This window comes from Halichoeres trimaculatus, unplaced genomic scaffold, assembly GCF_033239565.1.
Source record: "Halichoeres trimaculatus isolate MK-OKI-2021-1 unplaced genomic scaffold, fHalTri1.1 fHalTri1_scaffold_16, whole genome shotgun sequence".
NCBI lineage: Eukaryota > Metazoa > Chordata > Actinopteri > Labriformes > Labridae > Halichoeres > Halichoeres trimaculatus.
This window is the reverse complement of record NW_027437194.1, coordinates 9,240,557-9,254,038: the sequence shown is the minus strand read 5'-3', so window position 1 is coordinate 9,254,038 and position 13,482 is coordinate 9,240,557. Positions and strand designations below refer to the sequence as shown.

The 13,482-nt window shown below is 44.5% G+C and overlaps 1 protein-coding gene across 10 annotated transcripts in view; it reads left to right on the top strand.

Moving 5' to 3' along the window:
• Positions 1–12,385, top strand: part of mast4 (microtubule associated serine/threonine kinase family member 4) — a 132,946-nt gene extending 120,561 nt beyond the window's left edge. For 9 of the 10 annotated variants that reach the window (XM_074690827.1, XM_074690826.1, XM_074690825.1 and 6 more), the window contains 9 exons: positions 1,225–1,334; positions 1,807–1,928; positions 2,058–2,272; positions 4,143–4,343; positions 4,766–4,995; positions 5,261–5,383; positions 5,889–6,025; positions 7,029–7,213; positions 7,308–12,385. In XM_074690827.1, coding sequence (XP_074546928.1) covers positions 1,225–1,334; positions 1,807–1,928; positions 2,058–2,272; positions 4,143–4,343; positions 4,766–4,995; positions 5,261–5,383; positions 5,889–6,025; positions 7,029–7,213; positions 7,308–10,621 — 4,637 coding nt within the window. In that variant the 3' untranslated portion in view covers positions 10,622–12,385. The remainder of the gene's footprint in view (positions 1–1,224; positions 1,335–1,806; positions 1,929–2,057; positions 2,273–4,142; positions 4,344–4,765; positions 4,996–5,260; positions 5,384–5,888; positions 6,026–7,028; positions 7,214–7,307) is intronic. The other variant, XM_074690828.1, reaches the window with a different exon arrangement.
• The last annotated feature ends 1,097 nt before the right edge of the window (positions 12,386–13,482 follow it).

The window sequence follows — 13,482 nt, the reverse complement described above, 5'->3', positions numbered from 1 at the left end:
CCCAGACATGAAACAGTGTAAACACTGCAAACCTAATCAAGTCTTAGTGTATTAATTTTAGTAAAAGTTGTGTCATTAGCCTTCATATGAGCCACATTTATCCAACAAATCCTGAAAAGTCTTACTTTGAGATATGAAAAAAACAGGAATAATGCCTCTTATTTCAGCTTCTGTCTGAAACACTTTGTTTCAGCTGCTGTCCCTTTAAGGCCCCTTTGCTCCTTAAACCCCCTTCTCTCTGATTGGCCAGCCCTCTGTTTAAGCCGTATTAAATCAGTTACATAAATTATGGGACAATCAGCTCCATTTAACTTGGCCTTTTCAGCTTTAGAATCACAACTTTACCTCTAATTTATCTAGAAACAGCTTCAATGAAGGGGTAACTTGCTCTTTATAGTATTTATTCTGTCCCTCTGGTGCCCCCATAATATCTTTACATGATTTACAGTAAAAGAATAATCTGTTTTTCTCTACCTGGTGTTTTAAAAAAACACTTATTTTAGCCTCTGTTTTAGCTGCTGTCTCTTTAAAGCTCCCCACTCCACAAACCCCCTTCACTCTGGTTGGCCAGCCCAGGCTCTGCCTGAAAATCTAGGATTAATAATAATACTCAATATCTATGTTAGCGATGTAGAAAAGCAGAACACCCCCTCTTCAACAAAATCAAGCTTAGAAACATCCTTTAAGTCTGCTAAAAGATTGTGAAATAATGACTTTCCAATCAAGTGCATGTTAAAATAAAACACCAAATTCTGATTTTCAGATTTAAAGAGAAGAAATCACATGCATTATGAACATAACCATTAAAAGCAAGAAAATAAAACAGTTTTATAAATATTTGATATACAAAACCCTGCAAAACTAAACTTTATGCTTAATTTAGCTTAGCATACTCAGTGATGTTAGAATAACAAAAGTCACAGAATAATACCCAAATGAGGAGTGATTTAACCACAGAAAGACAACGAAACCTCTCTGTATTGAGCTCAGCTGCTTCTTGCTACACTTCAGACTCACTTCCTGTCTAGCAGGGCACTCACAGAACATTCACTTCCTGTGGAAATTAAGAGTCATAATTCTCATGCACTTTGCCACAGTATACCTGCACACAACGCCAAAATAACGGACTAATTACAAATTCTTTTGAGAAAAAAATTAGACACGATGACCAGTTGACTGTGGCGTGGAGCTGTGATTAAAAACGTCACGCTCTTTCATTCGCAGCTCGCTCTGACAGGTACCCTCACCTGGAGACAGAGGAAGATGACACAAATGATGAGGACTTCAACGTGGAGCTTCGGCAGTTCTCCTCATGTTCTCACAGATTCTCTAAGGTTGGTCTGTAATCACACATCCTCACATTTCTACACACACACACACACACACACACACACACACAAACTCAGCGTCATCAGGGATGTAAATGAGATGATGCCCTCATCTGTCCTGCTGCTTTTCTCATGGGAACCGAAGCGTGAGCGATCCGCGTTTCATATGGAAATCTACGCCGCCCCCCCATGCTCTTCATTTAACGCGACAGTATCAGACGCAAATTTCAGCTTTGCATATATTTTCCGCTTTCAAATCAGATCTGTATTTTTGTTTCTGTGCAATGTAGGGCATGTTAAACAATACAGACACACAAGCTGGGAGTCACTGTTGTGCTGCATTGCAGTGTGATCTTCTCTCACATCAACTCAGAGCATCAACAAGGAGCTTTACAGCATCTCAGAGGAAGTGTTGACATGATAAGGTCTGAGACGGTTTGTTTCCTACATGCACTGATGAATCTCTCTCTGTCCTCAGGTGTACAGCAGTCTGGATCTGTCCCGTGGGCACCTTGAGGAGAAAGGAGAGACAGAGGTGAAGAAGAGTGAGAGCCCGCTAACTGTCGACTCTCTCAGCTGGACGCCGGACTTTGCTGAACTGTAAGCTCGCCTACATCCTCGAAATAAGCCTATAAGTCATTCAAACCACATTCTGCTGTCACAGACTTTCCCCTTTTCTCATGAGACTCCTCCTCCTCTTCCTCCTCCCTCGTCCTCTCTGTCTTCCAGGCCCTCTCTGTCCCACTCCACAGACACAGACAGTGTGAACCAGGGCCCTCGCCCAAACTTGTTACCAAAGTTTGCCATCTCAGCAGAGAGCGAGGGAGACGAGACCTACGGCCTCGGCGACCCCAGTAAGACCTCCTTCAGCATGGCCGAGCTCCCGCAGGACGAGCCCGACGCCACGACTCCAGGCAGCACCCACAGCGGAGCCACGCTGTCCGGTGAGGAGATACTGTCCAGAAGTGCTGCTGATGCAACTCTGGGATATAAATGCTTAGTTTTCTTATTTCAAAGTTACGTAAAGTCTCCTTACATGCAGATTCTTAAGTTTTATTTTTGAAACCGAGCAGGCAACAAGCATTACACTTTAAGTCAGGGGTTATTTAAAACAGCAGAAAAGAGACTGAGGCCATGCCCGACTATTTGGGAAACTGCATACACTTATATACGTTTACACCAGTCTTACACACAAAACCGCAGCTTTACGTTACTAAAAATGATGTTTTCTGAAAACTCTGGCCAAAGTGAAAATTTTGGAAAACTCCGGTTTTGTGGTTTCGTGTTGACGCCAGGAAACTGTGTTTTTGGTTCTCAAACATCACAGCCGAATGACAGGGTGCATTCTGATTGGCTGGCATATGTTATACCGCTGGTAAACACTGCCAAATATGGGTTTGGCATCCCTCAAGCCACACTTGTCGCTGGATTTTCCTGGTGCATGTGAATGAAATATTTTTTTAAAAAACGAGGTTTTTGAAAATATCCGGCTATATGTGAACATAGCCTGAAATCAGCAACACAAATCTTGAAGTGGTAACGATCAAATGGTCAAGCTTTGGTCCTTTTAATGTGATCCAAATAAACTTGTGTTTTAATTCAAAGCTTAACATTCACTTTTATTCATAAGAGTCTTCTCTGGACATAAAAAAGTAGAAGATCCCAACCAAATGTTTTGTTTGGTGCACAAATCTAACAAACCTGAATTATATTTATCAGAATCAGTACAAAGATTAGGTGTGTTGGCTTTAAGAGTAAACTGATTTGAGCTAATGTTATATTGCAAGTGCATTCCACAAAGGCTGATCCCCCCCAGTTTTTCTCCTCTATACTCAATCCTCTGTCTACTTTCACCATTAAGAGCCTTGGAAATCCACCAAACATTGTTTGTCTGTAAGGCCCTCCAGTTTTTGGGATTAAGGACAAAAGGAGACAGCAGTCAGGAACTTAAAGATCTACTTCTTGACACACATTTGACCACAACTTCATGACTAGGATGTATATAACCAAATATAGACAAATATCCTCAAGATTATTCTTGGCTTTTCTGTTTTTTCAAATTGTAAACATGAAGTCAAAGTAACAATACTCCAACAGTCCATAGCCCCACCCTCCAGAGCCTCCAGAGGTCTAGCCAATCAGAATGAAGAGGGTTTGTGGAGCAGGGAGCCTTAAAGACACAGCAGCTAAAACAGATTATTAAAGGGGCTGATAAAGGGGTTTTCTAAATCAACGATGAGAGAAGAATAGAGAGTGATTTGAGCTGTAAATCATGTGAAGATACCACAGGGGCACCCAGGAGATGGAATACAGACTAAGAAAGCGCAATACCCCCTCTTCAAATAAAAGCTGACAGGTACTTATGGAGCCCAGTCTGAGAAAGATTGATCAAAGCTTTCTGTAAAAACAACCTGCAATTAATCCAGATATTCACTGCACAAAGTACAGGTTATTATTCTCTTATTTTTTCCCGTTTATTCAGTTTTTCATTTCTAGCTCCTGAAGGTCCAGAGTCTTTTTCTTTTCCTGGTTTTGTCGGAAATGAATTAAGATACAGCTCCTTGTGTTCTCAGGCATAGATGGGATGATTATCCGTCCTTGGGGTGAAGCCTGGCTCTTATTGTTTTGAGTGTTTTTGCTGACTGAAAAACACATTTTTAAAAAGCAGAAAACCTATTCTGACATATTTCAAAAACATTGAAAAAAAATCCTTGATTTCATCTTTATTTTTCCAAGCAGACTCACACAGCTCTCAGCACTTTTTTTGGCAGGAAAGTTGTGTTTCTCACTCCGTGCTCGTTCTGTCCTCTTTAGGAAGCTTCTCTGAACACCTGGACCAGCTGACACCCCGAGGTGAAGGCTTAGAGAGCCCTGACTGCCCCAGCAACACCTCCACAGACCATGTGACCCAGACCAGCTCCCTGCGTCCTGAGAGCGCTGCAGAGAGGACCGGAGCTGTTCCCAAAGTCCCCAAGTCCATCTCCACTGGAGCCCTGTCCCTCCTGATCCCTGGAGGTGAGTCACAGACCGCACTCTGTCCACACACAGAGTGATACTCTCTCTGAAAGTAAGAAACCAACCAGATATGTGAAGGTTAAAATGTGTCAGAGCAACATTGTGACAGGAATGTGAAAAAAGCAACAGGCTTTGAACAAATCATGTGAAAGAGATGAAAGCGAGTGATGGATCTGTGCAAAATTGGCCCGCCACGACACCCGCTGTGAGTCCCATTTTATAGATTGGCTGCAGGCAAGTAGCCGAGTGCGAGCCGCTAACAAGGGAAGAAAGCGTGGAGGGTGGGAGTGAGAGGTCTGCTCTGCTGGGAGAGAAAATCCCATTAGCTTCACCCTCAGCAGGAGCAGCATGAAGAGCTTTAGAGCAACACCTCGCTCAAGTCTCTCTGATTCAATAAAACACTCTTATCTCTTATTCTTCAGATATCTTTGGAGTGTCTCCGCTGGCCAGCCCCTTGTCTCCTTACTCCCTTTCCTCGGATCCTTCGTCCAGAGACTCCTCTCCGAGCAGGGACTCGTCCTCACTCTGCACGTCCAACTCTCGACAGCCCATCATCATCCACAGCTCGGGGAAGAAGTTTGGCTTCACCCTGAGGGCGATCAGGGTTTACGCCTGTGAGGGCGACGTTTACACCGTCTACCACATGGTCTGGGTAAGAGCTACAGGAGCCTGGAGCGGACGCATCTACTGCTCATGGTGCACTCCAGGTCTTTATTTTTGTCTGATTAGAAAGCCACACTGTGCAAACGCTGAGTCATCCGTCGCTTCTCTGATGGATGTTTTCTTCTTCTGTCTGTTTGTGTTGAGTCTACGGCACAGCTTTGTTTTCAGTTTTTCTCCTCTGGATTAAACCAAACAGATGTGAAAACACAGCTCAACTTTAAAAACAAATATCTTTTTTTTTCTGTTAAACTCAGAATGTGGAGGAAGGAGGACCTGCACACAAAGCAGGACTGAAAGCCGGAGACCTCATAACTCATGTGAACGGGGAAGCGGTCCACGGTCTGGTCCACACGGAGGTGGTGGAGCTGCTGCTGAAGGTAAAGGGGGACATCAGCACCAGCTGCCTCTCAGTGAATCTTTGTTCTGACTTTGGATACAGTGAAAAGTCTATGACTGAAAACCAAGAAATTAGATGGAGCAACACAATTTAAAAACAATAAAACAACCTTAAATTCAAGATACTTGCAGCCAATGCAGAGGTTTTATTTCTGCTCTTTGTGAATGTTCTTGCAGCTGAATTTGCAGCTGAAGTGCAATAAAAGCATAAACTAGTGTCTCTGCATCATATTTAAAGAGACAATGACTACTTCAGTGATGGTCTTCTGGTGATAAAATCCCTTTTTTCAATGAGGTCTGAATCAAATGTCACGCTAAGAGTCTTCACCTGCTGATAGAGCTGGTGCATAAAGTTTAAGGTTGAACTTCTCACAGATTCCACACGGCTTTAAGAATTTTAAATTGAGCTTTTCAGCAGCTCTATAGCTTGATTTTAGGGTATAAACCTCAGTCATGGAGGCATACATGTTTGTTTTTTCTTTTCAGAGTGGAAGCAAAGTGGCCATCTCCACCACCCCATTTGAAAACACTTCCATAAAAACTGGTCCGGCTCGCAGGAACAGCTACAGGAGCAAGATGGTCCGATGTGCGAAAAAGCCCAAGAAGGAGAAAACACCAGAGAGGTAAAAAAAAAAAAAAAAAAAGTGCTCCAGAGACTTTTCTTAATGTCTTAATGTTTGTACTTTGAGGGAAATCATCAACAAATGTGTGATGATGATGGAGCCTTTCATAAGTTCAGTGAGTGAGTGAGAATATTTTTAAACATTCTCCTTTAAAAATAATTAAAAAACAGGAGCAGTAGCTTGAATTGGGAAAATTCAGGAGGGAACTCTGCAGAGCTCTTGACGTGAGAGAATAATGTGACCTTGTGCTGCCTCCTTTCAGCCTCTAGGGGGCAGACAGCGAACACTGTGAAAACAGGGCAGTTTGGGATTTGACTTCAGGGTCACTCGCTGACTTTGCATAAAAACAAAAATAACATTTGGAGGATAATGTGAGCACAGTGAGGGATGCAGATACATTTTTTAACATGCAAGGACAAAATGACACCTCCTCGTTGCAAATAAAGTCTGTGAACTGGAAAACAGACTCAGTCCGAGCCATTTGGTGCTTTTCCCTGAGCATTTATTTGTGTCTTCCTCCTCCTTCCTCCTTAGTTTCTCTTTTCATTCAGTTTTTTAGAGTTGTGCATGTTTTCTTCTGGTCTGTCACAACCTTTGCAGGTTCATTTTTGGAAGCTTTTGAATAATATTTCTAATATTAAAGATGAAAATGTTCATCCAAGGCTCATCTTTCCATGAGAAGATGAGCTAAAATCCTTTACTGATGAAAAATAAGCCTTTTTAGTGACCCCAGAGACTGAGTTTAAATCTTTAATTTCTAAAAAAAAAAAAAAAAAAGAACACCAGACCCATGAAAAAATTTACTGATTTTGTTGCGTTAGAATCAAATGGACACACGTTTAATCACCAATTCTTAATATCTGACTGACAACAGGTGGTTTTCCCTCTTCGGTGTCTGTTCTGTTTTATTTTTTTAACAGCAGATTTGTGGTTGTTTATGCTGAAATCAAACCACTGTCTCATAAATCTACTCTTTTCCCCCTCCGTCTCTCCTCTCCTCCAGGCGGCGCTCTCTCTTCAGACGCTTCGCCATGCAGCCATCTCCTCTCCTCCACACCAGCCGCAGCTTCTCCTCCCTGAACCACTCGCTGTCCTCCGGTGAGAGTCTCCCCGGCTCCCCCACCCACAGTCTCTCCCCTCGTTCCCCCACCGCCGCCTTCCGTCCTGCTCCAGACTTCACCCAGTCAGGTGGAGACTTCAGATCATTCATCGACTCCGTGGTTTTTCTGCTCGTTGTCATTTCAGAGATTCACGTCTGTGTTTGTGTCGTTTGTGTCTCCAGGTGGGAACTCGTCTCAGAGCAGCTCGCCAAGCTCCAGCGCTCCAAACTCTCCCGCCGGCTCGGGACACATCCGTCCCTCAACGCTGCACGGCCTCGGCCCCAAACTGCCGGGTCAACGCCTCCGTCAGGGGCGCCGCAAGTCAGCCGGTAGCATCCCGCTCTCTCCTCTGGCTCGCACGCCGTCTCCCACCCCGCAGCCTACATCTCCGCAGCGCTCTCCTTCTCCCCTCCTCAGTGGACACTCTGTTTCTATCTCCAAGACTACACAAGCTTTCCCAGCTAAGATCCATTCCCCTCCAACTATCGTGCGTCACATCGTGCGCCCGAAGAGCGCTGAGCCACCACGCTCACCCCTCCTAAAGCGAGTCCAATCAGAAGAGAAGCTTTCCCCGTCATACACGGGAGACAAGAAGCACCTGTGCCCCAGAAAGCACAGCCTGGAGGTGACGCAGGAGGAGGTGCAGGATGAGGAGCAGAGGGATTACAGCGTCCTACAGAGCGTGGAAGAAACCGCCTGTGAGCCGCCAACGATCACCCGCGTCCGACCTGTGGAGCAGGGCTGCTTAAAACGACCCGTCACTCGCAAAATGGGCCGGCAGGAGTCTGTGGAGGAGCTGGATAAGGAGAAGCTCAAGTCTAAAGTGGTTGTGAAGAGGCAGGACTGGTCTGAGAGGAGGGAGTCTCTGCAGAAACAGGACGCCCTGCGGGATGCTGAGTCATCAGCGGTGTGTGGCGAGGAACGAGATGAGGGCTACCTGGGCAGGGGGCTGAACAAAAGCAGCTCAGACTCAGGTCCTCTGGAGGCCAAAGCTGCCGGCTCCGCTCTGAAAGACGTTCTGTATAAAAAACTCTCTACACGTGTCTCTGAGGGCGCCGCTGATTCATCAGGGAGCAGTGAGAGCGAGGGCGGACTCAGATCCACTCTGTGCTCCATCCACTCGGACTGGCAGCACTCCAGGGCCAGTAAAGACAACATCAAACCCGACAGGCTGGACTTCAAAGCTCCAAACATCGAGTTCACCAGGAAGAGGCTCTCATTCGAGGAACGAGACGACTGCATGTGCCGCTGTTCCTCCAGCATCCACGAAAACCTGCACTTTGGATCCACTAGGTCCAAGAGCCTCCAGCTGGACTCTGCGCTGTCTCACGACCACATGAAACCAGGACTCGGGAGTGTCCACTCCAGCCCTGAAGGTCTGACCCCTAAGCTTTTCACAGGGAGAGGAGAGAGCGCCGTGGAGAAGCTGCAGCTCATCTCTGCAGAGTCACCGCTCAGGAAGACGTCGTCTGAGTACAAACTGGAAGGACGCCACGTCTCCTCTCTGAGACCCTTAGAGGGGACTCTGGACATCGGTCTCCTCTCAGGGCCGAGGGTGTCCAAAACAGAGACCTGCTTGTCAAAAATGGTGGAGAACACAAATGAAACGGTTCCTCTGAGTCCTCAGATCTGGCTCCAGACTCCTGCAGAGAAACAGATCACCATCCCTCACTCCAAGAGCGTGGACAAACAGAAGAGTCCTCTCGCTTGCTCGCCGGTTTCTGACGCCGTTTCCTCTCTTCAGAGCATCGTCGCCTCCAAAGATTCAGCACATACGACTCCCACAGATGTTAAAATCATCACATTGAGTGTGGAGAAAACACAGGAGAGACACAACGAGACATTAAAGGCTCCAAACAGCAAAGTGGACGCCACAGCATTTGCTCCTAAACTGGAGAGCAGGACGAGTCTGAAACCTGCTTCATCACTCTCCCACAGACACAGCTCGCACTTCTCCTGTGGAAAAACACCGTCCATACGAGAGGTGAGCAACGAAGACCAGGAGGATGAAGCAGAAGTCACAGAACTTACAGAAGCTGCTTTGACGGTAGCAAAGACTCAGAGAGAGACTTTAGCTGTTTCAGTGAAGCAGAACGTAAACGGCGGTTTGGACACAGGTCAGCGTCAGAGCGCCGAGAAGAGAACAGCAGCTTCACTCAGCTCCAACGTGACCTCTGCTTCTGAGGTGAGCGTACAGAACATCCCTGGAAGCGCTCCAGAGAGTGTGCTTTCAAAACAGCAGCAGCTCAACATCTGCTCTGCAAACAGAAAACCACAGGTTCCTCTCACAACGCCCGCAGCTGCTTCTGTTCAGGACGCCGCGAGTGGGAAACTTCCTCATGAGGACAGCGTGCAGCCAAACAGTGCTGCAAGAGTGGAGCAGAAAAAAGATGTTCCTGCTACAAACAGAGTCTCTGTGTTAAAGAATGTTTCAGGAGAGGCCTCAGGCAACGTTAAGAAGGATAAAACTGTGTCTGTCAGTGCAATAGAAAGTGATAGCAGAGCGCTGCAGAAAAAAGAAGAGCCCATATCACCAAAGACCAAGAATGTGAAAGATTCAGAGCAGCTATCAAAAACCTGTCCGCCTGAAAAAGCACAAAAATCAAATTTAGACACCTCCAAGAAAGACGAGCCTGCAGCCGGCACAGCTAAAACAAAATCTGCAACCTCAAGTGAGAACGCTGTGAGTCCCAAAAGTAAGGCGAGGCCTGACGCACAACTTGTAGCAAACCCTGCAGTGAAGACGACGGAGGTGAAAAGTCCTCCTGTGGCCGCTCTGAGGGGTCACAGCCAGAATGCAAAACCGTCGAAAGAATCTATAAACGTGCAACGGAAAGAAGCTCCAATGACACCTGCAGGAGTCACTGTGAAGCAGGAAGAGTCACTGCAGCCTCTCGCTAAAGAAACCCAGCCCAAAATCTGTGTAGCGGCTCAAAACATTGAGCCAAAGCCAAAATCTCTCTCTCCTAAAACCATCCAGGCTTGTAAAACCCCAGTAGCTCAAACACAGAAAGACCCCTCCCCCAAAAAACAAGCCCCAGTCGTTAAAAACCTTCACGAGTCCAAACCAAAACCACCTCTGACTGCACCTCAGAGTCAGTCCTCGCCATCAGACCTCCCCGCCCACCCCGAACCACCGCCTGTGCTGCCAAAACCCGCCGTGAAAAAAGAAATCCTGCAAAGTGGTGCAGCTGTCGCAGGTAAGACCTCCACCTTTACACCACAGGAGACTTTGATCAAAACGTCCAAGGATGGTCACAGAAGTCCTGAAACCAGACCCAACACCACCCCTGACAAACAGGCAGCCTCAGGCAAGAAGGAGACGCTGGAGAGGAAGAAAAAAGAGACAGTGCAAGAGGTGGCGTCTGCACAGAAAAATACAAAAAGAGACGCTCCCAGAGCTGCTCCCTCTGCGCCCAAAGACGCCTCGGACAAAGACTCGGGCCGGGGGAAGCAGCAGAAAGAGTCGCCGCGCAGCTCTGGAAACAAAAAGTAAAGAGGGAATAAAAAAAGACGCGAGATGTACGAAAATATCCTAAATGTTTTGTGCAAACATCATCATGCCTTCTTTCTTTCTTTCTTTCTTTGAGGACCGGGCAAGCTGTTACACGCTGATAGAGAGGAAGTGTGTGTGAGTGTGTTTCTAGGTCTGAATGTAGCCAATCATTGCTGGTGTTTTTTTTTTTTTTTTTATGTCAAGTGAATGTTGGAATGTGTTGTTTCTGTTTCCTGCAGAATGCTTTGTGCAATCACGGGGAAGCAGCCTTACAGAGGTGGTGACGTACTGTAGAGTCAGTGCCATACAGGATTTTTGATGAATTGCACTCTTAAACTCGTGGACGTGAAGGACCTGATGTCTTTTAATGCAGTAAAATACAGCAGGTGTGTTTCTCTTCCTTCAGTGTGATGTTCTTCAGGAGGGGTTGGTGCAGAGGGACACAGAGGGAAGACAGGATCAGCTCACGGTTCAAAAAATAAAAGATTAGAGACGGGGCCTTAGAATTATGGGAAATAAAAAACTTGCTGTTCTTAGCAAGGCGTTAATCCACATTCCTCTGATGTGTACATATAAATTTATGATTTTTATGCAATAGGGGTGTAAATATGAGGACACTGTAAAACTGGGACACACGGGGCTTACATGATTGTTGTTTCTAACATATGTATAGATTTTGCAGCGTGTTAGAGTGAAATGTTCTGCTTCTGGTCTAAAGTAAGCTACCGTGATGTGTCTCATCCTCCTCTTCGTCACTTTTCATCCAGAATGATCTTGAAGAAGGAGAGAATAGAAGAGGAGTCAGAGGGTGAGGAGGGGTTATTTCTTAAAATGTAGCATTTTAAAGAAAACTGTGAGGGCTGTTAGCTTTCCTCAGAGCGTCTTTATTGTTGATGGTGTGTTCACTGAAAGATTGTCCTTCTTTTGCTCTATTTCCACCAAAAGTACTAGGAACTTTTAGTACCATGTGCTACTCTTTCAGGGACTCAAGTTAACCCTTTGCAGTCTGTTTCCTTGGAAGTTTAAAGACCTGAAAGTCTATAAATGAAATATCAGTCCCAGTTAAAATAAAGATCCAAGTCTCTGTGGTAGGAAGTACTTTATTAAGTTCCTGGTATTTGGGGAATGTTCTTACAGTAGAAAAGCAGCTTTTGGTTAATCGATCATAGTCACATGACGGCCATTTTTCTCTGATATCATGCTGTAAGCAGATGTTGTTATGAATTACATTGTTGGACTGCTCTTGACCCTTTAAAGGATTTTGGGATGTGTTGTTAAGGAATTAAGAATTTCTGAAGGGACGTGTTAGAAAAAAAAAGTTTGATAAGTTTGATACTTTTGTTGTAAGACAGCCAGGTCAGCTCCAAGGAAAACATCAGAAATTGAAGAATTGAATCATTTTATTTACTTTGTTTCTTGCTTAAGTTGCTCTCCACCTATAACTGTGAATATGTTATGACTTACGCCACCTCAAAAAAAATAAGATAAAAAAATTAAAACTTAGCCACCTCCAAAATGAGCATATGGCAAGTAGTAGCTGTTGTCCTCTGCTAGCTCTGTCTCTTGCTTTGAGTTTAGACATTTTCTAACTTTTAAATTTAGCAACTGGAAAGAAGTAAACATGGAATAATAATACTGAAATGCACAGAGTGGATTACAGCCAATGCAAAATTTTTAAGTTCAGTTTGGAGATTCTGGCATTTTTTGAACTACACTTTCAAGTCCAAATTTTGACATTCATCTTACCAAATTTTGACATTAATTAAGTCTTCTCCAGAATTCTGAAAAAAAAGGAATTTTATCCTCTAATTTCTAAATTCTGATATTTTGTGGGGGAGATTGTCAGAAAGAAGATTCCTGGAATACCAAGGAAAGTTAGTGCCCATTTCAGCTTTGATCTGAGAATTCTGGACTATTAAGACAAATGCCAAAATTTCCACTTTAATCTCATAGTTTTGGAAATCTTTGAACCAAGGGAACGATATTCTGTTAGCTACTGTTGGACAAAAGCTAACGGAGAGTAGCTTTTAACATTTTCTTTGTTGTTGTTACTGTAAACTGTCCTTTTTTAATTCCCATCTTTAGCCACATTTAAAAAAAACTTGAGCACTGAGCCATTTCTTAGCAAATAGAAGCATGTTGTGGTGAGCAGCTTTAAAAGCAGCACATAAATTGTAGGCGATGCTTTGTTGTAACTTTGGCCACATGTCCCTTTTAAGCTCTTGCCACCTGGAGCTCACTGGAGCAGACTGAAAGAGGCTTCCTTCTTGAAAAATGGCCGCCGTGTGAATATGTTCGACTTAAGCCTCCAGTTGTGTGAATGTTTTCAGGAAATTATGAAGTGCAGTGAATTTCTGAAGGACCCCTTCTTCAGTTTATACCCACCAATCAGTTTATTTAAAAACAGCATGTTCACGCTCAGTCTACAGGGTTTGTAAGGATCTCCATGTAAGGTTGCTGTTTTGATGTTATGTTATGATGAGCTTAGAGCTTCAACTAGAGAAAAGGCTTCACGCAAGGAATCCTCATAATCTGAATCACAACATTTAATGTTAATGTGCAAATACTTGGTACTACACGTAAAGGCTCATATATCCTCTGTCACACTTTACTCTCATGCTCAAACACGTTTGTTTCCACACTGAAGCTGACTTTTAAAAACTCAAACCCTTAAAGATGACAGTAAAGTAACCAGGGTTGTTCCTCTGTTGTACTGGCTTATAGAATTTAATCTACATAAAGAAGCTCAGATTATCTAAATGTCTTGTACCAGGAGTGAAGCTGAGGCAGATTGAGATTGATAGCAGAGATTTTAAAGAATGGGATGTCTAATGTAAATGTCTAATGTTGTGTGTGGGGAA